This window comes from Pseudonaja textilis, chromosome Z (genome assembly GCF_049901715.1).
Source record: "Pseudonaja textilis isolate UNSWEBS1 chromosome Z, rPseTex1.2, whole genome shotgun sequence".
Lineage (NCBI taxonomy): Eukaryota > Metazoa > Chordata > Lepidosauria > Squamata > Elapidae > Pseudonaja > Pseudonaja textilis.
The window spans coordinates 125,771,565-125,793,636 of NC_142008.1; the positions used below are offsets into that span (position 1 = coordinate 125,771,565).

Here is a 22,072-nt window from a genome sequence, read left to right on the forward strand (position 1 = left end):
CAACTCCCGGAATCCCCCTGCCATCTCTCTTTTTCCCCCTCACTTTGCCGAAGTCAAGTTATATTAAGTTCACTTCAAACCCACCATCTATTAAAAGTTATCCTATCAAAAAAATGTGATCAGGGTGTTTAACCATATTTATTCTTGAACCCTGAGCCCATGCTTGCTGGGGAATTCTGGGCCTTGAAGTCCACAAATCTAAAAAGTTACCTGGTTTGGAGACACACACGCACACGACCCCGTGGGGGTTTTTGGGGAACCCCCACGGGATTGGTGGTGAGGCAGGATCTCTTACCGAAATGATGGTGAAGATGGTGTTAACGATGCCTGTCCCGATGGTCGCGTAGATGGGCTGCTCCAGGCCAGCTTTGGTCAAGATGTCGGTGGAGTAATAGAAGACCTAAACAGGAAGGGTGAAAGTTCTTCCTGGTCCTTGAAGGGCGGGGGAGTCGCTTCTATGCTGGGCGAGCAGATGAGATGAGGAGTGACAAGGCAGGGTGGGCGGGCCAGCCAGAATTTTTAATACTGGTTCTCACGAACCTGCCCGAACCGGCTGAACCCCACCTGTGGTCCACCAGCAGCCTGTGGAGCTGACAGTAAAGTTGGACAGTGTGGAGGAGCATGGGCCAGTCCTGGAATCTGGGGAGGGCTCGGACGAGGGATCTGTGTCCGACACAGAGCTGGGTCCAGAGCCATCCGAGAGTTATGTGCCAACTCCGGAGCCTCCAGAATCTGACAGCAGTGAGGAAGAGGAGTCTGTTCCCAGTGCGCACATGCGCAGAGCTGTCAGAAGGCAAGAACAGTTAAGACAAAAGGAGTGGCTTGGGAGTAAGACTGGGAAGTAACTGTCCCCTCCCGTAAGATATAAAGGAGGAGCAAAGGGATAGGAGCCTTTGCAGGAAGCAACTTTCATTCGTTCTGGTCGGTTTTAAACTCTGAAGCTCGGTGTGGGCTTTGTGCTCCGTTTGGCCTTGTACAGCTAATGGGCCATTTAGTCGTTGGCAGTATTTCAAAGGAGATAAAAGTGGGTGCTCTATCCCGAAGGGCTGTGGCAGATTTCCATTGGGACTATTTACAAACTGTTTGGGACTCATTATGGGCTGGAAATGACTATAATTCACAGCTGTTCAAATAAAAAAAACACAAAGTTTTTGGGAACAGCGTGTGATTATGACAGTCTCAGGAAGCCCTTGGTCAGAACAACACCACTGCACTCACTGCGTTGATGCCCGACAATTGCTGGGAGAGTTGCAGAACCACAGCGATTAGCAACGGCTGGCGGTAAATGCGGGAACGGAAGAGCTGGAGGATGGAGACTCTGTGTTCCATGTCCATACGCCGTTTCTCCTCCTTCATCTCCGTCAATGCGGCGCTCACATCCTGATAGCCAGTCAGCCGCTTGAGACCTATAAAGGGGGACACATGCAGGGGAGAAATTACTGTGTTTTCGCAAAAATAAGACCCTGTTGTATTTTTTTTTTTTTTTGGTCACCAAAAAAGGCACCAGGTCTTATTTTGAGGGGGAATGTCCTCCATGGACTAACCTCACTTGCGTGCGTCGCCCTTGGCCTCCTTCCGGAAGTCCTTCTGCTGTGGCTTTCAAGGCTTTCTTGAAGGCTTCTGCAGCCAATAACAGACTCCGGATCAATCCAGAGCTTTGTTATCAGCTCCAAAAGCCTTCAGGAAAGCCTTGCCAGCCTTGCCGGCTACAAAAAAAATGGGCTGGCCAGGTGTAGAGTTGTAATTGCAGGAATGTTCCAATCTCGGATGGCAAACCTCAGATAAAGAATGTTTCCAAGCAAATACAACTCAGGTAAACAAAGTCACTAATCTAAAAGAGGATTAGAGAGACTTTAACTAGAGATAATTAATTGTATGGATTACTGTGCTAGACAGTAACGAAAGTTAAACAGTAACAAAAGTTAACCAATGATGGAGTATAATTAAAAATGTGTATAAATGCAAGACTAGACTCCAATAAAGATAATCATGATTCAGTTGTTCATGATCAAACAACTCAACTGCCTCATCATTACAACAAATGGCGCCTGAACAGGGACCCTCTTACTTCGTCTGGCAAGGATTTGGTGCACCTTCAACCCTTTATGGTTTCTTCAACCTTTTGGTTTCTGTAAGTATGGGGTCTTCGCTTTCTGAGGAACAAAGGAAGCATATAGATGAATTAGGCTATTTGTTGAAGAAAAATAATACTGAGGTACCGGACTTCTGGTTTGCAAGGCTTCAGCGGCAGGCAGGAATCCGCGATCATGCACGGTTTCTGCCTGGGCTCGCTGCTGGAGCATCCCGAGCCAGCTGGCTTCAGGGCTAAGCCACCCCGTAGAGGTGGTGAAGATGGGGGAGGCCCAGAAGGGTTTGAGGGGAGCCACACCTCATCTCCTCAGCTGGCTAAACTCCCTTTCCCGAAGGCGGTAAGAGCGGTGGTCAGAAACGGCCGCCTCAAAGAAGCACTCAGCCAGAAAAGAAAGTGCAGGAGGAAGTTAAGAAGTGAAAGTTTTTGGCTGACCGGGACAAAAAGTAACAACCAAGGTACCCTGGAATTTAAATTTTGCAAAAGATACATCGCTCCCAAAGAAGAGTCGGAAGCAGAGAACGAAACTGAAAAGGGAAAGTTTTTTTTTTATCACTCTCCTTCCTCACGCTGATAATGAGAAGATCCGAATAAAGAAATCGGAAAAATCCGCTTTGGCACCAACAGGTAATTAAACTGGAAATATAATTAAATGCCAAAGGGACAATAAAGATTTCTGAACACTAAAAAATCCTTTTTTGCTATAAGTGGGAAGGAGAGAGGAAAAGAATAAGGGCAGGACTTGGAAGGAGGAGACTGCTTGGAATTCAAAAGAATTTAAAGTTAAATCTTAGCAAGACTTCTAAAGGATACATTTTAACTGGAACTTTGCAACTAAATTGGGGTTCTTGGGGTTATTAAGAAGAGACAGTGAAAAAAGAAGAAAGTGTTAAAAGAAATAGCTTGTGTGTACTTGGATTGCTTGGTGATTTTGGGACTTTTGGAAATCATATTTGAATGACTAAAAACAATTGGGTGGTTGTTTAAAAACAACAACAACTCTACAATGGCATCACCTCTGAATGAACTGAATGAACTGAATGAACTGGATGAACTGAAAATCGAATTTAAAAAATATAAAGAAGAAGAACAAGAAGGGAAGGGCTCCTTTGGCTCCACCTTTCAATTCTTAGAAATGGCGATTGGTGTCTACAAGAAACAACAAGAAAAGACTGCGCAACAAGAAGATTGGGACAAAGAAGAAGCCATTTGTAATGAACAAGTAATTCTATCTGGGGAAGAAGAGGGAAAGGGGGAAAAGAGAATGGAGAATTTAAGACCTAAAAAAACAGTCAAAAAGGGAAAAATAATGTGAAAAGGGGATATACTGTTGGAAAGCAACAGAAAAGGAGAATACAGAAGAGGGAAATGGAGGTGGAGAGACAGGGGGGTAAAAAGGGGGAGAGAGAAGAAGAAAGGGAAGAAGGAAGGGAAGAGAAGTTACAAAGGTTTGGAGCAAGATGTAAAGAAACAGGATTTATTCAGAGATAATGGGTGAAAATGTAACTGAAAGAGGGATTCTGTAAAGGTACATAAGATTGTATTGTTATATTTGTAATAGAAATAATGCTAGAAAATTGGAAACAACATATGATTAAAAAGTGGAATAAAATAGTTAGTGTAATTTAGTGAAACTTTTGTGAACAAAATAAACGAAATGAAATAAATGAGAGATTTGAACTAGGAAGGAATGGGAACATTTTAACTACTCAACGTTTTATAAAATATAAGTGAAGTGAAAGGGAAGTAATCATGGAAAGTTTATAACTGTTTCCATCGAAATATGATACTTATTTGAAAAGTAATGTGTAAAATGTTTAAGATTTAAATGAATATTAATATCAATGATAGAATCGAGTTGGTATGGATTGTTGTTTTAATTATGTTATATATTTATAATTTTTTCTTTTTAAAATACATTGTGTAGTTTTAGAATGTGCCAAGCAGAATCCGAATGGAAGTTATGTATTATATTAAGTGTTATAATTTTAGGGGAAAGATATAAAGGCGTCATACTCCAATCAGTGATCACAGGAGAAATTTTGCTTAATGAGAAAAGATAATAGACAGTTGAAACAGGACAGACAAAGAACAAGTACAATGATTTGAATTGAGATGAAATAAATAAAATAAAATTAAGAAAGTTGAAAGAGGGGAGAAGTTATATAGAAAATGTAGAATGGGAATAAGATATGGAATGGAATACAAAAATGAGCATGAATTTGAATTTGTGTCTGCAGGAAGAGATGTAACCCGAATCAGGCTGCTTTCAAAAAGATGTTTTATGTTTCTATGTTCTGTGTTTTGTTTGTTTATGTTTGTTTTTAAAAATCAATAAAATTTTCAAAAAATAATAATAATACCGAGGTACCACAGAGAAATCTCTTAAGGCTGGTCCAGGAGATTGCAGCTCAAGGCTTATGGTACCCAGAAAAGGGTCTTTAAAATTAACTGACTGGGAACGTATAGGGAAAACATTGCACCCTGAACCTCGAGCAAAAATAGAAGTTTTGCAGGTGTGGCATTTATGTAGGCATGCCATTGAAAAATTTGGTCACAATGAACTTTCTCTTTTAACACCTCCACCTTCACGTTATACTAATGCTGTCATTTGTCCCCCTTCTTCACCTGAATATATGTCTTCAATTCCCTCAGCTCCTGCAGATACGGGGCAAAAGCCTCCTGACTCTATTGTTCAGTCTTCTTTTCAGAAAATGGTAGAGACTTGTAAAAGGGATGCCTCTGTCTCAGGAACAGAACTTGCAGAATTACTGTCTGTTTGTCCAGTACAATATCGTCCTGGTCAGGGGCCACAGCTTGGACTGCAAGTAGCAGAATGGGAGGGTCTGCCTTATCACATCTTAAGAGAGTTTAAAAAGGCAGTTACAGGCTATGGGATTAGTGGTAATTTTACAAGAGGGCTTGTAGAAGGAATAAAAAATGGTTATACAATGATCCCTGAAGATTGGAAGCAACTATTTCGCATGATTTTAACATCCATGCAATATGTGGTCTGGGAGAGTGAATATATGAGACTTGCTCAAGCTGCTGCTTTAGGAGGGGGAGGCGCATATACAGTTGAGCAGCTATTTGGTTCTGGACCATTTGGTACAATTCCTACTCAAGTTGTTCTTCCTCCAGCTACGTTAACTATTGTTTCTGAATGTGCCTTTCGTGCTTAAGGTACCCCAACCTGGAGAACCTACAGCAAATTTTTCAAACATTCGACAATGAGCCTTACGCTGACTTTGTTGAGCGTCTGTCCAAAGCAATTAGACAGCAGTTTGATCCTCAGGAAGCTGCTGGTGAACTTCTTCGCCAGTTAGCTATTGAAAATGCTTATGCAGATTGTAAAAAGCTTTACAGCCGTTAAAGGCTACTGCTCATTACACTCTGGCAGATATGCTGCGACTCTGCCAGGATATTGGATCACAAACTTATAAAATGCATATGTTAGCAGCTGCTATTCAGAAAGGACAGCGACCAATTGGTAACTGTTTTAAGTATAAGAAGCCTGGCCACTTTGAGAAGGACTGTCGTTCTACACCTTCTATGCCTCAGAATCGTCCTTCTAAGAAGTGCCCCGTTTGTAAAAAGGGATTTCATTGGGCCAATCAATGTCGGTTTCGGTTCGGAAACTTGCCAATAGGTGTGGCACCCACCCAGAATCCAAAGCGTGCCTTTCCCATCACTCTGACTCCTCCAGCAGTCTCTCTCACTCCTCCCCAGCCACAGCCGGTAGCGCTGGGATCGATTTAATCAATCAAGAGGAAATTGAGTTTAGATTTCCCATGGAAGTTAAAATAGTTCCATCTCAATTTAAAGGTTGTCTTCCTTCGGGATTAGTTGGCTTAATTTTGCCTCGTTCTTCTGCACACAAAAAGGGCTGTTTTGTTGTGCCTGGGGTAATAGATTCAGATTACACTGGTATCCTCATGATTCAGATTTGGGTGAATCTTCCTCAAGTTCTTCCTTGTAATTCTTCTGTTGCTCAATTGCTTCTTCTTCCACATGAAATTCCATCTCCTGGTATAGGTAATCGTGGGGATGCAGGATTTGGATCAACTTCTTTTTGTAGGCTTACTTCATCAGCTGAACTCCTCTCGTCCTTTGTTAACGCTCTTCCTTAATAAACAACCATTTCAAGGGTTATTGGATACTGGAGCCGATGTTACTGTCATCTCCTCTTTACAGTGGCCAGTACAGTGGCCAAAAACGACAGTTTCTTCATTGTGGGGAATAGGAGGTTCTACAGCTGCTTGGCAGAGTGTTCTAGAAATTAATGTTACAACATCTGCTGGTAAGTCCTTTTTCCTACAACCATACATTCTAGATATTCATACTAATATACAGGGCCGTGATATTCTTTCTCTTCTTAATGCCCATTTGATTCTTGATGATGGCTCTTCCTCTTAAATGGCTCTGTTCCATGCCAGTTTGGGTGGAACAGTGGCCATTATCAAGGGAAAAGCTCGCTGCTTTACAACAATTGGTTCAAGAACAATTGGCTGCTGGTCATATAGAACCTTCTACTAATCCTTGGAATACTCCTGTTTTTGTTATAAAAAGAAAAACTGAGAAATGGCGCCTCCTGCAGGATTTAAGAGAAATTAATAAATGTATCCAACCCATGGGTCCTTTACAATGTGGTCTACCAAATCCTAACTTAATTCCTAATTTGTATAAATTATTGGTAGTTGATCTTAAAGACTGTTTTTTTTACTATACCTTTGCAACCTCGAGAGAAAGAAAAATTTGCATTTACTGTCCCAGTTTTTGATAATAGCATGCCCACAAAACGATATCATTGGCGAGGGTTGCTTCAAGGAATGCTTAATTCCCCTACACTTTGTCAATATTTCATGGATAATGCCCTTCAACCCTTTTGGAATAAATTTCCTTCCTATTTAGTCTATCATTATATGGATGATATATTGATAGCAGCCCCGGATTTTGATGAATCTAAGTTGTTAAAAGTGTTAACGGATATTGTGGCACAACAGGGATTGTATATAGCCTCAGACAAAATTCAAAAGGTAGAACCTTATACCTACTTAGGACATAGAATGTTGCACAATTCCTCCATTCCAATTCTTCCTGAATTACAAGTACAGAAATCATACACATTAGTACAATGGCAAAAATTACTTGGCATTATTAACTGGGCACGCCCATTCTTCTACATTACAACTGGTGATATGTTGCCCTTATTTCAGTCTTTGAAGGGAGCACAATCACCAGGAGATCTAGTTGTATTAACTGATCTTCAAAGAACATGCCTTCAAAAAATATTGAATAAGTTTAAGCATCGATATGTGGACAGGATAACATCCTTAACAATAGGACTTTGTTTAGCTATTCTTTCCACTACACCCTTACCCACGGGATGTCTTTATTCTAATGCGTCCCCGCAAGCAGTCAATATTCATGAATGGTTTAATTTGTCATCATGATTCAGTTGTTCATGATCAAACAACTCGACTGCCTCGTCATTACAACAGCCAGGCAGGTGTCGGGGTGTGTGAGGCCTGGCTACAACTGTCCAAAGATAAGTACTAGGGTAGCTCCACACACCCTCAATCCGCACCCTAGCTTAATCTTTACCCGCCCACTCTGGAGTGGGCGGGAATCTTAATTAGGGTTTATTTTGGGGGGTAGGGCTTATATTGGGTGCATGTGTAAAAAAAATCAAGCTAGGGCTTAGTTTCAGGGTAGGTCGTATTTTGGGGAAAACAGGGTAGCAATGGGGAAACAGGGAATCTCAGGAGTGGTGGAAAGACGGGCTGGGAGAAGAGAGTTGGCCAACCGTTGGGTTGACTTCAAGGAACGCCTCAATCTTGGCTAGTTCCAGGTACTAGGGCTGCAATTCCCAGCATCCCTTGTGGGATGTTAGCTCAGGATTTTGGGCGTTGTCGGCCTCTGGAGGGTCATGGATTTTGAGGAAGTTGGGAAAAGTGGCCATCAATCTAGGTCACCAATGAGAAGATGAGAGAAGGAAGGACTATGACTAGTTCAGAGGGGGTCCAAACATGGCCACTTTAAGCTTTGTGAACCGCAACTCCCAGAATCCCCCAGCCACAAAGTTTTACCAATATTCAGCGTACGCGGCTAGACTATTTTTTCTCACATTTTTTTTCCCAATAGGGTAACTTTCTTAATAGACGGCGGGAATGCAGTGAAGATAATAGAGGCCATCCTGGACTTTCAACCACGACGGAGCCCAAAATTTCCGCCGCATAGCGAGACATTAAGCCCATTTTGCCCCGTTTTGTCGGGTTTTCCCCCCGTAGACTTTGCTCATTGGAAGATCCCAAATATGAGCCAGCTGTCAAGCATCTGAATTTTGAATCATGTGTCCACAGGGAGGTTGCCACAAGTGTGAAAAACTAAGCCACTTTTTTTCAGTTGCCGTTGCGACTTTGAACAGTTCCGAAAACAAACTGTTGTTAGTCAAGGCCTACCCGTAGACCAGCAGTGGCGTCCTACCTGTTCCGCTACCACTTTGGTGACCATATGCACGCATTCAGGAAGCTAAGGCGCGCGCAGGTTCCCATGCATCAGCTGAGGCCTGTAGCGCCAATCAGCTGAGAGGATAAAGAAGAGAAAAGTTTAGGGTGCGGAGGGCCGATCCTGCGCTTTGTGGTTTTCTTAGGAAGCTCAAACTGCGCAAGAAGCTGCTGGTCCAGTTCTACAGAGGAAGGATTGAGTCTCTCAAAAAGGACGCGAAGGACCAGGAATATTAAATCCTTCCCTTCCCCTCCATCCAAGTCAGAGCTGAAGAAGCTTCTTGGATGAGAAGCGAAGCATCTTCTGCTGGTCCAGTACTACAGAGGAAGGATCGAGCCTGTCATCTGCACGTCTATCGCTGTCTGGTTCGGTTCTGCAACCCAACAGGACAGACACGGACGCCAGAAAACACAATGGCTGCCAACCTGCCTTCCATGGAGGACCCGTATCCTGCACGAGTCCAAAAGAGGGCTGTGAAAATATCTACAGACCCCTCACATCCTGGACATAAACTGTTTCAACTCCTGCCCTCAAAACAACACTATATAGAGCATTGCACACCAGAACAACTAGATACAAATGCCATCACTCTGCTAAACAAATAATTCCCTCAACACTGTTCAACTATTGACTAAGTCTGCACTACGATTATTATTCATCTTCTCATCTCTCATCCCCGCTTGGGACTGTATGACTGTAACTTTGTCACTTAACAGATAACAGATAGCAGATAATCAGATTTGGAAGGGACCTTGTAGGTCATCTAGTCCAACCCCCGCCCCACCCAAGCAGAAGACCCTACACCATTTCTGACAGACGGCAGTCAATCTCTTCTTGAAAGCCTCCAGGGATGAAGCTCCCACAACTTCCAAAGGCGACTTTGGTTGATTGTCCTCCCTGTCAGAAAGTTTCTCCTTATTTCCAGGTTGAATCTCTCCTTGTTCAGTTTCCATCCATTATTCCTTGTCTGGCCTTCAGGGGTCTTGGAAAATAGCTTGACCTCTTCCTCCTCTCTGGGGCAGCCCTTCAAATATTGGAAGATGCTCTCCTGCCTCCCCTGGTCCTTCTCTTACCTAGACTGGCCAGGCCCAGTTCCTGCAACCGTTCTTCATATGTTTTAGTCTCCAGTCCTCTCATCATCCTGGTTGCTCTTCTCTGCACTCTTTCTAGAGTCTCAACATCTTTTTATTGTGTGGTGACCAAAACTGGATGCAGTACTCTAGGTGTGGCCTTACTAAGGCTTTATAGAGTGGTATTAGTACTTGATCTCGATTGCATCCCTCTGTTAATGCACCTTAGGATTGCATTAGCTTTTTTGGCTGTCACTGCACACGGCTGGCTCCTCTTTAGCTGGTTGTCCACTGAGACTCCAAGATCTCTTATTACAGGTCCTGCTATGGAGCCTGGTTTCACCCAGTCTATATGGGTCCTTTGGGTTTTTCTTGCCTAAGTGTAGGACTTTCCTTTTCTCCACACTGAATTTCCTTTTGTTAGATACGGTCCAGGGTTCAAGTCCGTCAAGATCCCTCTGGATCTTGAGCCTGTCTTCTTGGGTGTTGGCTATTCCTGCCAGCTTAGTATCACCTGCGAATTTGGTCAGTTCCCCTTCTATTCCCTCCTCTAAGTTGCTAATATTGAAGAGTCCTGGGCCTAAGAGGGAACCTTGTGGCACCCCACTGCTTCCTTCCCTCCGTGTAGACTTAGACCCATTTACAAGCGTTACAGAGTCCCTGCCCTTGTGGGTTCACAATTCGTACACACGCATTGACACAAAGCCAGCTTCGGCCAAGCAGAGTCACAACGTGCGGTTCCCTTAACAATGGCAAAGTTTTGCTTAACAACAGTGGCCAGAAAGGGTGCACAACGGGGGGGGGGGGCACAACACGCTTCTCAACCGTCTCGCTTTGCAACGGACAGGTTGGGCCTGGTCTCCGCTGGGGGTTGTAAACTCTGTGTGTGTGTGTGAATTGCCCATACTCACTTTCTTTGGCTTTGGACTCCTTGTTTCGGACGATGTACAGGTAGCGTGGGCTTTCTGGACAGAAGGGGAAGAGCATCAGCTGTAGGATGGAGGGTACCACGGTGATGCCCATCAAGAGGGGCCAGTAGGTCTCCGTGCCCAGCAGGGTGTCCAGGCCGCACACCTATGGCAGGAAGGGGGGTGGGGGTGTGGTGGGAAAAAACAGGTTGGTTCAAGACCGACGCGCAATCACCTGGAAGACGCTACGCTCAATATCGATGCAGAAAGGAGAACAGTTGTAGCTCAGGGTTGGAGGGTCCTTCCTTGGGGGCTGTCTTAGCTGGGTGGCTTTCTTGCAGGCGTTTCATCACCCAGCTAGGGAACATCATCAGTGCTAGAAGGGAGAAGGAGGGGGAGAAGGAGGGGAGAAGGAGGAGGAGCAGGAGAGGAGGAGGAGGAAGAGGAAGAAGAAGAGGAGGAAAAGGAGGAGGAAGAGAGGAGGAGGAGAAGGAGGAGGAAGAGGAGGAGGGGGAAGAGGAGGGAGGGGAGGAGGAGGAAGAGGGAGGAGGAGCAGGAGGAGGAGGAGGAGGAGGAGGAAGAGGAGGAAGAGGAGGAGGAGAAGGAGGAGGAAGAGGAGGAGGGGAGGAGGAGGAGGGGGAGGAGGAGGAAGAGGGAGGAGGAGCAGGAGGAAGAGGAGGAGGAGGAGGAAGAGAGGAGGAAGAAGAGGAGGAGGAGGAGAAGGAGGAGGAGGAAGAGGAGGAGTAGAAGGAGGAGGAAGAAGAGGAAGAGGAGGAAGAAGAGGAGGAGGAGGAGAAGGAGGAGGGGGAAGAGAAGGGGATGGCAGAGAAGGAGGGGGCTGGATGGAGTCCCTGAAGCAGTCATTGTGAGCTTAAATGGATTTTCTATTTCACTATATTACTTTATTTGATTTTTTTCAAGTTTTATTGTTTTTCAAATTGTGGTTTTTCTATGTGGTAAGCCACCCTGAATCGCCATGGCGAACCGGCAGCAGAGCAAATCTAATAAATAAATTAAATAAACAAACAAATAAATTAGTAAGTCACTCGGTTCGAATTAAACTCGGTTTCTGGACTGCCACCTTGTCAGAAATGGCGTGAGGGTCCCCCTGCTTGGGCAGGGGTTGGACTAGATGGCCTCCAAGGTCCCTTCCACCTGTGATGATCTGCTGTCTAACCGATCATGACTGTGTCAAAGCTCACACCCCCACCCCAGCCTCGGTGACCCTTATCCCGTGGAGGGGCACCCCAGGTTTTCATTTCCACATCAGGGCAAGTCCAGGCCAGCCCCCTCTTTGACCCCCCCCTCCAAATCTCTTAACATGGGGAGGGGGCTGCTTACCTGAGCGATGAGAATGCCGATGACAATAGCCAGCTGGTTCATGGTCCCCAAAGCCCCCCGAAGCTTGGTGGGGGCGATCTCCCCCACATACATGGGGACCAATCCGGAGGCAAATCCTGCACAGGGTGGGGGTGGGGGAAGAGGTGTGAGTGTGAATGAGACCCCCTCAATTGCCCCTACCCAGGGGAAATCCACTGAAATGCTTTTTCTCGGGGGTGGGGAGGGGGAACGATGTTGAAAAACCATCCCTGGGCTACTTGTGGAGGCATGCTGCTCCTGAACATGGAGGCTTGACAGGACGGAGGATTCAAGTTTGCTAAACTTAGGGTCACCGTGGGTTAGCTCAAACCCCCCGCTCCGCCAATCAACAGCTCCTTGGATTTTAGGACATTTTTGTCTGCCTTCTCATATTGTAGATAAGTCAGTTGGAAGATAGATTGGTGGAGTCGATTTTCATTCCTTCGTTCGTTCGTTCGTTCATTCATTCATTCGTTAGTTCGTTCATGCCTTGACTGCATTGAGATACCATTCTAGTCAAATCTAGTTCAGTGCAATTGAGGTAACTGAGTTCTAGTCCACTCTAAAAGCCAGCTGGGTGACTCAGGGCCAATCACCAGGAGACAGGGAGTTCTAGTCCCGCCTTAGGCATGAAAGCCAGCTGGGTGACTTTGGGCCAATCACCAGGAGACAGGGAGTTCTAGTCCCGCCTTAGGCATAAAAGCCAGCTGGGTGACTTTGGGCCAATCACCAGGAGACTGGGAGTTCTAGTCCTGCCTTAGGCAGGAAAGCCAGCTGGGTGACTTTGGGCCAATCACCAGGAGACAGGGAGTTCTAGTCCCGCCTTAGGCATGAAAGCCAGCTGGGTGACTTTGGGCCAATCACCAGGAGAATGGGAGTTCTAGTCCTGCCTTAGGCATGAAAGCCAGCTGGGTGACTTTGGGCCAATCACCAGGAGAATGGGAGTTCTAGTCCCACCTTAGCCATGAAAGCCAGCTGGGTGATTTTGGGCCAATCACCAGGAGACAGGGAGTTCTAGTCCCGCCTTAGGCATGAAAGCCAGCTGGGTGACTTTGGGCCAATCACCAGGAGAATGGGAGTTCTAGTCCGCCTTAGGCAGGAAAGCCAGCTGGGTGATTTTGGGCCAATCACCAGGAGAATGGGAGTTCTAGTCCTGCCTTAGGCATGAAAGCCAGCTGGGTGACTTTGGGCCAATCACCAGGAGAATGGGAGTTCTAGTCCCGCCTTAGGCAGGAAAGCCAGCTGGGTGATTTTGGGCCAATCACCAGGAGACAGGGAGTTCTAGTCCCGCCTTAGGCATGAAAGCCAGCTGGGTGACTTTGGGCCAATCACCAGGAGAATGGGAGTTCTAGTCCTGCCTTAGGCATGAAAGCCAGCTGGGTGATTTTGGGCCAATCACCAGGAGACAGGGAGTTCTAGTCCCGCCTTAGGCATGAAAGCCAGCTGGGTGACTTTGGTCCAATCACCAGGAGAATGGGAGTTCTAGTCCTGCCTTAGGCATGAAAGCCAGCTGGGTGACTTTGGGCCAATCACCAGGAGAATGGGAGTTCTAGTCCTGCCTTAGGCATGAAAGCCAGCTGGGTGATTTTGGGCCAATCACCAGGAGACAGGAGTTCTAGTCCCGCCTTAGGCATGAAAGCCAGCTGGGTGACTTTGGGCCAATCACCAGGAGAATGGGAGTTCTAGTCCTGCCTTAGGCATGAAAGCCAGCTGGGTGACTTTGGGCCAATCACCAGGAGACTGGGAGTTCTAGCCCGGCCTTAGGCACGAAAGCTGGCTGGGTATCTTTGAGCCAATCACCTGGAAACGGGGAGTTCTAGTCCTGCCTTAGGCATGAAAGCTGGCTGGGTGACTCTGGGCCAATCAACAGCAGCCTGGGAGTTCTAGTCCCACCTTAGGCATGAAAGCCAGCTGGGTGGACTTTGGACAAATCCCCAGGTGACGGTGAGTTCTAGTGCCCCCATATATCTCCCTCCCTCCTCCCCCGTTACTCAAGACCCGACAGGAGAAAACCATCCTCCTCCTTCCCTTGCATGAACCGGTGACCCCACCCAACCCCCGCTTACCTGAGAAAGCCCCGATCACAAACCGCCCGAAGATCATCATCTCGTAGGATTTGCCCAGCTTGGCCAGCCCCATCAAGCCGCCACCGAGAAAGGCCAAGCCATTGTTGATGATCATGGCTCTTTTCCTGGAGAAGGAAAGGGGACCACACAGAATGGACAATGAAGCTCGGGGGGAAGGGGGTCCCATCAACTTTTGGGGGGAGGGTTTCCCACAAAGGAAGGCCCCATGGCTGCAGAGAGAAGCTCCTTTTCCAAAGCAAACCCCCATCAGACCATCTTCCGCCCATTTATCTGGGATTAAACCCAGTTCAGGCCTTGGTTCCCATCCCACATGTCGCAAAGTGCTGCAGGAGTCTAGGAAATATCACCAGGCGGGCAGTCCTCGACTAATGACAGTTTAAGGGACCGTTCGAAGACTGAGGACCATTCCTCACCCTTACGACACTGCCAGATTCCCCACAGTCAGAAGATCGAAATCTGGACCTTTCAGCAACAGGCTCAACGGGGAGGCCGATTCACTTACTGACCGCCTGACTAGCCTAACCACGGCAATGAAGGCGGTCAAAACGGGGCTGAAACTGACCGAACAAAAACATCTCCCTTAACGACAGAAAGGTTGGGCTCCGTTGCATCCTCCGTTGAGGACGTCCAACCTGTAAGTCGTAAGTCGAGTAAGACTACCTATAAAGTTGGTGTCTTGGGAAATTTGTGCGCCAGAGCCGGCTCCGATTAGGATCAATGCCGACATGTCGCTCCTAATAAATCTTTTGGATTCTTTCGAAGTTTGACTCATGGCTCATGATTTAATCAGGGCGATCGCTGGAAACCTGACCCTCATGGCTTAGGTCTTGTTTCTTGCCCCATGTAGCACACTCTGCCCATGCTCAGAGGATGCACCCCTTCCCCGCTAGGTAGGAGCCCAACCCAGGAGGGAGGGGGGGGGCTCACCTGCCCAGCCATTCGGAGACCACGCCCACCATGAAGGAGGCGAGCATCCCACCAAGGGAGAAGACGGACACCGAGAGGGACCACAGGACGTTGAGGACAGCTGGATCGATGGAGGTGGCGTTCTCCACACCTTGACGGTGCATCCACGTTGCATTGTAATTCTGCTCGATGATCTGGGATGGGGGTGGGGAAGAGGGGGTGGAGTGTGAGGAGGCAAGCAGACTTAGAATTACTATAGGGTTGCTCTGAAGGTATGCTGAAAACCAAAACAAAAATTATTCAGGTATAATTTCTCTAACTTTTCTCTCTGTTAGGGCATTGGGCTTGAGAGCTTTACAAATGAATGGATGGAGTAGTGAAGAGTAGAGTAGAAATTAGAGTAGAATAGAAAATGGAATAGAATAGAAAATAGAGTAGAATAGAAAATAGAATAGAGTAGAAAATAGAATAGAATATGGAATGGAAGAAAGAAGAGAAGAGAAGAGGAGAATAGAATAAAATATAGAATAGAAAATAGAATAGAATAGAAAATAGAATAGAATTTGGAATGAAAGAAGAGAAGAGAAGAGAAGAGAAGAGAAGAGAAGAGAAGAGAAGAGAAGAGAAGAGAAGAGAAGAGAAAATGGAATGGAAGAAAGAAGAGAAGAGAAGAGGAGAATAGAATAAAATATAGAATAGAAAATAGAATAGAAAAGAAAAGAATAGAAAATAAAATAGAATTTGGAATGGAAGAAGAGAAGAGAATAGAGAATAGAATAGAAAATAGAATAGAATAGAAAAGAAATAATAGAATAGAAATAAGAATAGAATATAACTACAGGTAGGAGTTATGGTAAGATAAAATAAATAATTATGTAAATAATTATGTAAATAATTATGTTAATGTATATATGAATATATTAAATTGAATGTAGGAATAATTGTAACAATATTCAGTGATAATTTACATATTTAGAAATTTGTCAATGTGAGTGAACACCATTACAAACACGCTGTAATAAGTGGAAATGTGTTATTAATTGTGAAAACATGTTCAATAAAGATTATTTTATATAATAATAATAATAAAATGGAATAGAACAGAATAGAAATAAAAATAGAATAGAACATGGAATAGGATAGAACAGAAATAAGAATAGAATCGAAATAAATAGAACAGATCAGAATAAACTTTATTGTCACTTTGAATGTACCCTAATCGGCATACATTAAAATAAAATTTCATTGCATCCAGCTCTCAAAGAGTCACTTCCCCTAATATACACTACATAAACGTGACAAAATGAATAAATTAATTAAGACAAATTTATGCCTATTCCCACATATGTTACATGACACAGAGAAACAACACAGCCTAATTTGCATGTATACATGTACATGGTGAGAAAAATGAACCTTGCGAGTTTACCAGACGGATGGCCTAGGAAACAAAGCTGTTCCAGTATCTCGAAGTCCTGCTAGAAATATTTCAAAACCTCCTCCCAGAGGTGAGTAACAGAAACAGACCATGAAGTGGGTGTGTGGGGTCTCCAACAACCTTTTGAGCTCTAAGCACAGAGTACTTATAAGCAGCATCCTGAATAACGGGGAACAAGCTTTCTATAATCTTCTCCACTCTCCTCACCGCTCTCTGTAGGGACTTTCTATCTGCTGTCCTCACCACTCTCTGTAGGGGACTTTCCACCTGAGGCACTGCAGCCCCCAAACCAAACAGGGTGCAGTTTGTTAAAACACTCCCAATCGTGCCTCTATAAAAAGTAGGCATGACAGAAGGATGAAGAGGTGGTCTCCTTTTCTGACCCAGGAAATACAGACCCTGGTTTGCATGCTTCACTAAGGGTGATGTGTGGGGACAGGTGAACCCCATAATTATATTTATATTATAATTAATTAAATTAATTCAATTGTTAAGTAATTCCCTGCTCACAAGGATTGCTCTGGTTGCAGCAGCATCGATTACTTTGGTGACTGCCCAGATATAATTATATTATATAATTATATTACATTAATAATTATAATTAATTCAATTAATTCAGTCATTAATTCCTTAATTCTGGGTTTTTTTTAATTTATTTTCTGTGTTTTGTAGTCCAACTCTATATCCACTGTAGCATTAAAGTCTCCTAGAATACATATGTTGTCATATTCCAATTTTATTGTTTTCTTATGCTGTTTATTATAAAACTCCTCTTGCTTATCATTTGGTGCATATATTGTTATCTTTTGATTGGTCTCTATTGTCTCCACCATCAATATCCTCCCATCTTCATCTCTAAAAATTACTTTAGCTTTTATTGTCTTTTTAGTATATAGGACTACTCTTTTACTTTTTTGTGCCAATGAAGTATATCGATGACCAATTCTAACTTACTCCATTTTAAAAAATTGCAAAGAAGGCAGTCTAGCCATGTGGATTCCTTCTTATCCATGCTGAATTCTGGTAAAACCAGTGGTGGGATTCTTTTTTTTACTACCATTTTATGTGGGTGTGGCTTGGTGGGTGTGGCAGGGGAAGGATATACTGCAAAATCTCCAATCCCTCCACATCCCACTAACCTGCTTTGCAGCTCCGTTCTCCTGTGCAGGGCAACCAAAGAAGACCCACCCATCAGCTGGGACTCAATGGGAGGCAGAGAATAGATGGGGCGGGGCCAGTCAGAGGTGGTGTTTGCTGGTTCTCCCAACTACTCAAACTTTACGCTACCAGTTATTATTATTTATTTATTTGATTTGTCAATCGCTTGCAAAATAATAGGTATAAGTATAAACATGAGTAAGAATACAGAAAAAAGGTACGATTAAATGGGGACAATAGGACAGGGTCGGTAGGCACGATGGTGCACTTATGCACGCCCCTTACAGACCTCTTAGGAAAGGGGTGAGGTCCATAGTGGATAGTGTGAGGTTAAAGGAGGGGCGATTTGAGGATGTAACAACAGAGTCAGGTAGGGCATTCCAGGTATTGACCACTCGGTTGCTGAAGTTGTACTTTCTGCAATCAAGTTTGAAGTGGTTAACATTGAGTTTGTATCTGTTGTGAGGGGTAGAACATTGTAGCAGATAATTTTGTGTACTACGCTTAAGTCGAACTGTAGGCAGAGTAGTTCAAGATTATCCAAGCCCAAAATTTCAAATCTGGTGATGTAGGGCAGGGGTCACCAACCTTTTGGACCTCAGGGACCACCAAACTCATAATTTTAAATCCCAGGGACCACTAACTGGTTCTGTGGGTGTGGCCTAATTTGTGGGTGTGGCTTGGTGGCCATGTGACTGGCAGGGCATGGCTTGTATGTAAATATTATAAATATTTATATAAATATTGATTTTTTTTATAAAAAAGGAGCAACCTTTACCCAAAATCAGTCAAAGCAGGCAGGCAGATTGAGTTGCTCACAGAATCACAGATTCATTCAGAGATCTATCTATCTTCCACTGGCTAGTTCGGTCTGTCTCATAAAATTTGCTTGCAAGCAAACTCACAAAATTAACTCACAAAATACCATGTATGTAAATATTGAATTTTTTATTAAAAAGAGCAACTTTTACCCCAAATCAGCCAAAGCAGGCAGGCAGATTGAGTTGCTCACAGAAACACAGATTCATTCAGAGATCTATCTATCTTCCACTGGCTAGTTCGGTCTGTCTCATAAAATTTGCTTGCAAGCAAACTCACAAAATTAACTCACAACATACCATGTATGTAAATATTGAATTTTTTTATAAAGAAAAAGAGCAACTTTTACCCAAAATCAGGCAAAGCAGGCAGGCGGATTGAGTAGCTTGCAGAACCATTCAGTGATCTATCTATCTGCCATCGGCTAGCTCAGTCTCTCAAATTTGCTTGCTGTGAGTCTGCACGGAATAATAGAACCTTCAGTCCTAAGGGAGGTTCGGCTCTGCTTAAAAGAGCAGAGCGGAAGACCTAAAGACTAGCTAGAAAGCAAGAAATCCAACCGTTTCCTGCTTCCTAGCTAATCTAAATCTCCCGGCACAGAAGAACACCTGATGGTCGGAAAAAGGAAAAATAGCAATTTAGCAGGCAAATTTGCCGGATAAGGAGTGAGTGGGCAGAGAGGGTTCCCATGGGCCATATGGGCTGCGCAGCCCTTGTGTTTCTGCACAGCCTGGATTAATTGCTTTGGCGGGGGTGCTCTGGGGGTGAGATTTCTCTGGGGCCCACAAAATTTTCTCATGGCCCACCCGTTGGTGACCACTGATATAGGGTATTCTGTTGTGAGCAGAGGAGTGTCGTACTCTTCTCGTGAAATACTCGCTCAATTGTATTAATGTCTGATATACAGTGCAGATTCCAGACAGGTTCTTTGGAACCAGTCCAAACCGGCTGAATTACCACCTCTGGGTAAAACCCTTGACTGGCTGGGGAATTCTGGGAGCTGAAGTCTTCCCCCCCCCCCGGTCTTAAAAGTTTTCAAGGTCGAAAAACACTGAGCGAGGTAGTGTTGTGGTTAGCCAGCAGCAGGTGCAGACGGCTGAGGAGAGCGAGGACTCTGAGGAGGGGCCAGGACCATCAGGGAGTGAATTGCTGCCTTCAGAGATTGTGGGGGCTGGCAGCAGCGATGAGGAGGTTCCTGAGGACCCTGTACCATGTGCGTGCACGGTTGCTCACAGGAAAGAGCAGCTGCAGCAGCACAGGTGACTCGGGAGTAAGGCTCCAAGGTAATGGCCCCTCCTTCAAGAAGATAAAAGCCAGCTATGAAGTGAACAGTCTTTGTTTTGAAACTCAGCCTCGTGGACATTCCAGTTGGTATTTGAAGACTCTCTTGTGTTGTAAACTATTTCTTATCTGTTGTTTTTGGGCAGCCTCGCCAAAACTTGGCAAGGCTTTTTCTTGTCGGAGCTAATTAGTTGGAAGCAGCCTTTAGGATTCATAGATGAAACATTAAAAGGTGCTGCTGCTGCCTTTGTCATGTGTTTGCTCCCTTGGAACCAGGTTTGGGTCAGAACAGGTGGTCACGAAAAGAGGACGCTGATCTCACGCCACAAAATCCATCTCAACTCGGTCTCGCTCCCAGCAGCGAATTCAGCATCTCTTAACATCTTTCAAAATGGACTCCGCTAACTTTGGCAACCCCCCCAGACACCCCACATCCCCAGACTAAGGTCAGAGCTCTGCCCATATACCTTTTGGGGAGCATTGATCACCCCAATGTTGTATCCAAATTGCAAGGATCCCAAGATGGCCGTGAGGACAGACAGGATTAAGACAGAGGTGATTTCACTTCCAGCCGCCTCCGAGCCCTGGGATAAAACAAAAACAAAAACAGAATCCCTGGTTAAGTTTGCAGCATGGAGAAACTGGGGAGGGGGACCCCGGCCCATTTGGGGTGAATTGTCCAAAAGCCAAGCACGTCCTTTCAATGAAATGGGTGTTTATGTTTCTCTATGTTTCCAACCTGGTCCATTTTAAGGTATCTGGGGACTTCAACTCCCAAGAATTCCCCAGGCAGCCATGTCAGCTGAGGGATTCTGGGAGTTGAAGTCCAGTCATCTTTCGATAATTAAGGTGCGGGTGAGTGGACTTCAACTCCCAGAATTCCCCAGGCAGCATTTGACTGACGAAAGGAGCGCCCCGCTGCTTACGGCAGCACCTGAATCCAACGGCTTACTTGATTAACACCGTTTTCAGACTTGGCCCCTTGAAGACAGGTGGGACTTCCAACCACCCAGAATTCCCGGGCATCACAACTGGCTGGGGGAAGTAAGGGGCCATCCAGCGAGTTGGTCCACCCATCTTAAAATGGCTCAGGTTTGAACCCGCTCCTATGAGCTGCTTCACCTGGTTGCAAACCAACTGGGCAGGGCCGACTGGGAAACATGCAGCCACAGGCCCATTAGGCACAGCCCTGCCCTCCATCAACATTCCCTGGTGCGAGACAGGGCACGACCCGAGTGTTTTAAATTCCCAATCCTTTGGCTCTTCCCCGTTTTTTTTTGCAAGGTTTTGGCAATTCCTCGCGGTGAAAAACATCTGGATGGAGGCCAGCGGTAGCCTAAAGGGGTCCAAAAAGCACCTACTTCCTGTTGCAATCCTATTTCCCTCACACACACACACACACTCCACTTTTTACTAACAGATAACAGATCGTCAGAGTTGGAAAGGATCTGGGAGATCATCTAGTCCAACCCCCCCCAACCCCCGCCCAATCGGGAGACCCTACATCATTTCTGACCGATGGCAGTCCAATCTCTTCTTGAAAAGCCTCCAGGGATGATAAAGCTCCCACAATTTCTGAACAACAGAATAATAAACAGAGTCGGAAGGGACTCTTGGAGGTCATCTAGTCCAACCCCCACCCCCACCCCAAGCAGGTGATCCTGCACCATTTCTGACAGAGGGCAATCAGGTCTCTTCTTGAAAAGGCTGCAGGGATGAAGCTTCCACAATTTTTGAACAACAGAATAATAAACAGAGTCGGAAGCGACTCTTAGAGGTCATCTAGTCCAACCCGCCCCTCAAGTAGGAGATCCTGCACTATTTCTGACAGAGGGCAATCAGGTCTCTTCTTGAAAGCCTGCAGGGATGAAGCTCCCACAATTTCTGAACAACAGAATAATAAACAGAGGAAGGGACTCTTGGAGGTCATCTAGTCCAACCCACCCACCCAAGCAGGAGATCCTGCACCATTTCTGACAGAGGCCAATCAGGTCTCTTCTTGAAAAGCCTGCAGGGATGAAGCTCCTACAACCTCCATCAAACAGCACGATCCATCCTTAACAGATTAACAGGAGTTGGAAGGGACCTTATAGGTCATCTAGTCCAACCCCCCAAGCGGGAGACCCTACACCATTTCTGACAGAGGGCAGTCCAGTCTCTTCTTGAAAGTTTTTAAGATGGGTGGACTTCAATTCCCAGGATGCCCCCCACCCTCCAGCCAGTTGTGATGCCTGGGGAATTCTGGGCATTGAAGTCCACCCATCTTAAAACTTTCTAGAAGAGACTGGACTGCTATCTGTCAGAAATGGTGTAGGTCTCCCACTTGGGCGAGGGTTGGACTAGATGACCTACAAGGTCCCTTCCAACTCTGATTCCCTCCCTCACCCCCACCCCGCCAAAACAAAAAAAAAATAGATTTATGGGGCAAAAGCAATGCCAACCCTCCAAAA

General features: G+C 45.3%; 1 protein-coding gene across 1 annotated transcript in view; it reads right to left on the minus strand.

Annotated features, from left to right (window-relative positions):
* SLC2A4 (solute carrier family 2 member 4) overlaps positions 1–22,072 on the minus strand; it is a 31,175-nt gene that overhangs the window by 3,568 nt on the left and 5,535 nt on the right. Inside the window, exons 2-8 of the mRNA XM_087916430.1 lie at positions 20,090–20,206; positions 14,948–15,120; positions 14,000–14,124; positions 11,916–12,031; positions 10,578–10,740; positions 1,219–1,406; positions 296–400 (exon numbers count right to left, since the gene is read on the minus strand). Of these exons, the coding sequence (XP_087772556.1) occupies positions 296–400; positions 1,219–1,406; positions 10,578–10,740; positions 11,916–12,031; positions 14,000–14,124; positions 14,948–15,120; positions 20,090–20,206 (987 nt within the window). The remainder of the gene's footprint in view (positions 1–295; positions 401–1,218; positions 1,407–10,577; positions 10,741–11,915; positions 12,032–13,999; positions 14,125–14,947; positions 15,121–20,089; positions 20,207–22,072) is intronic.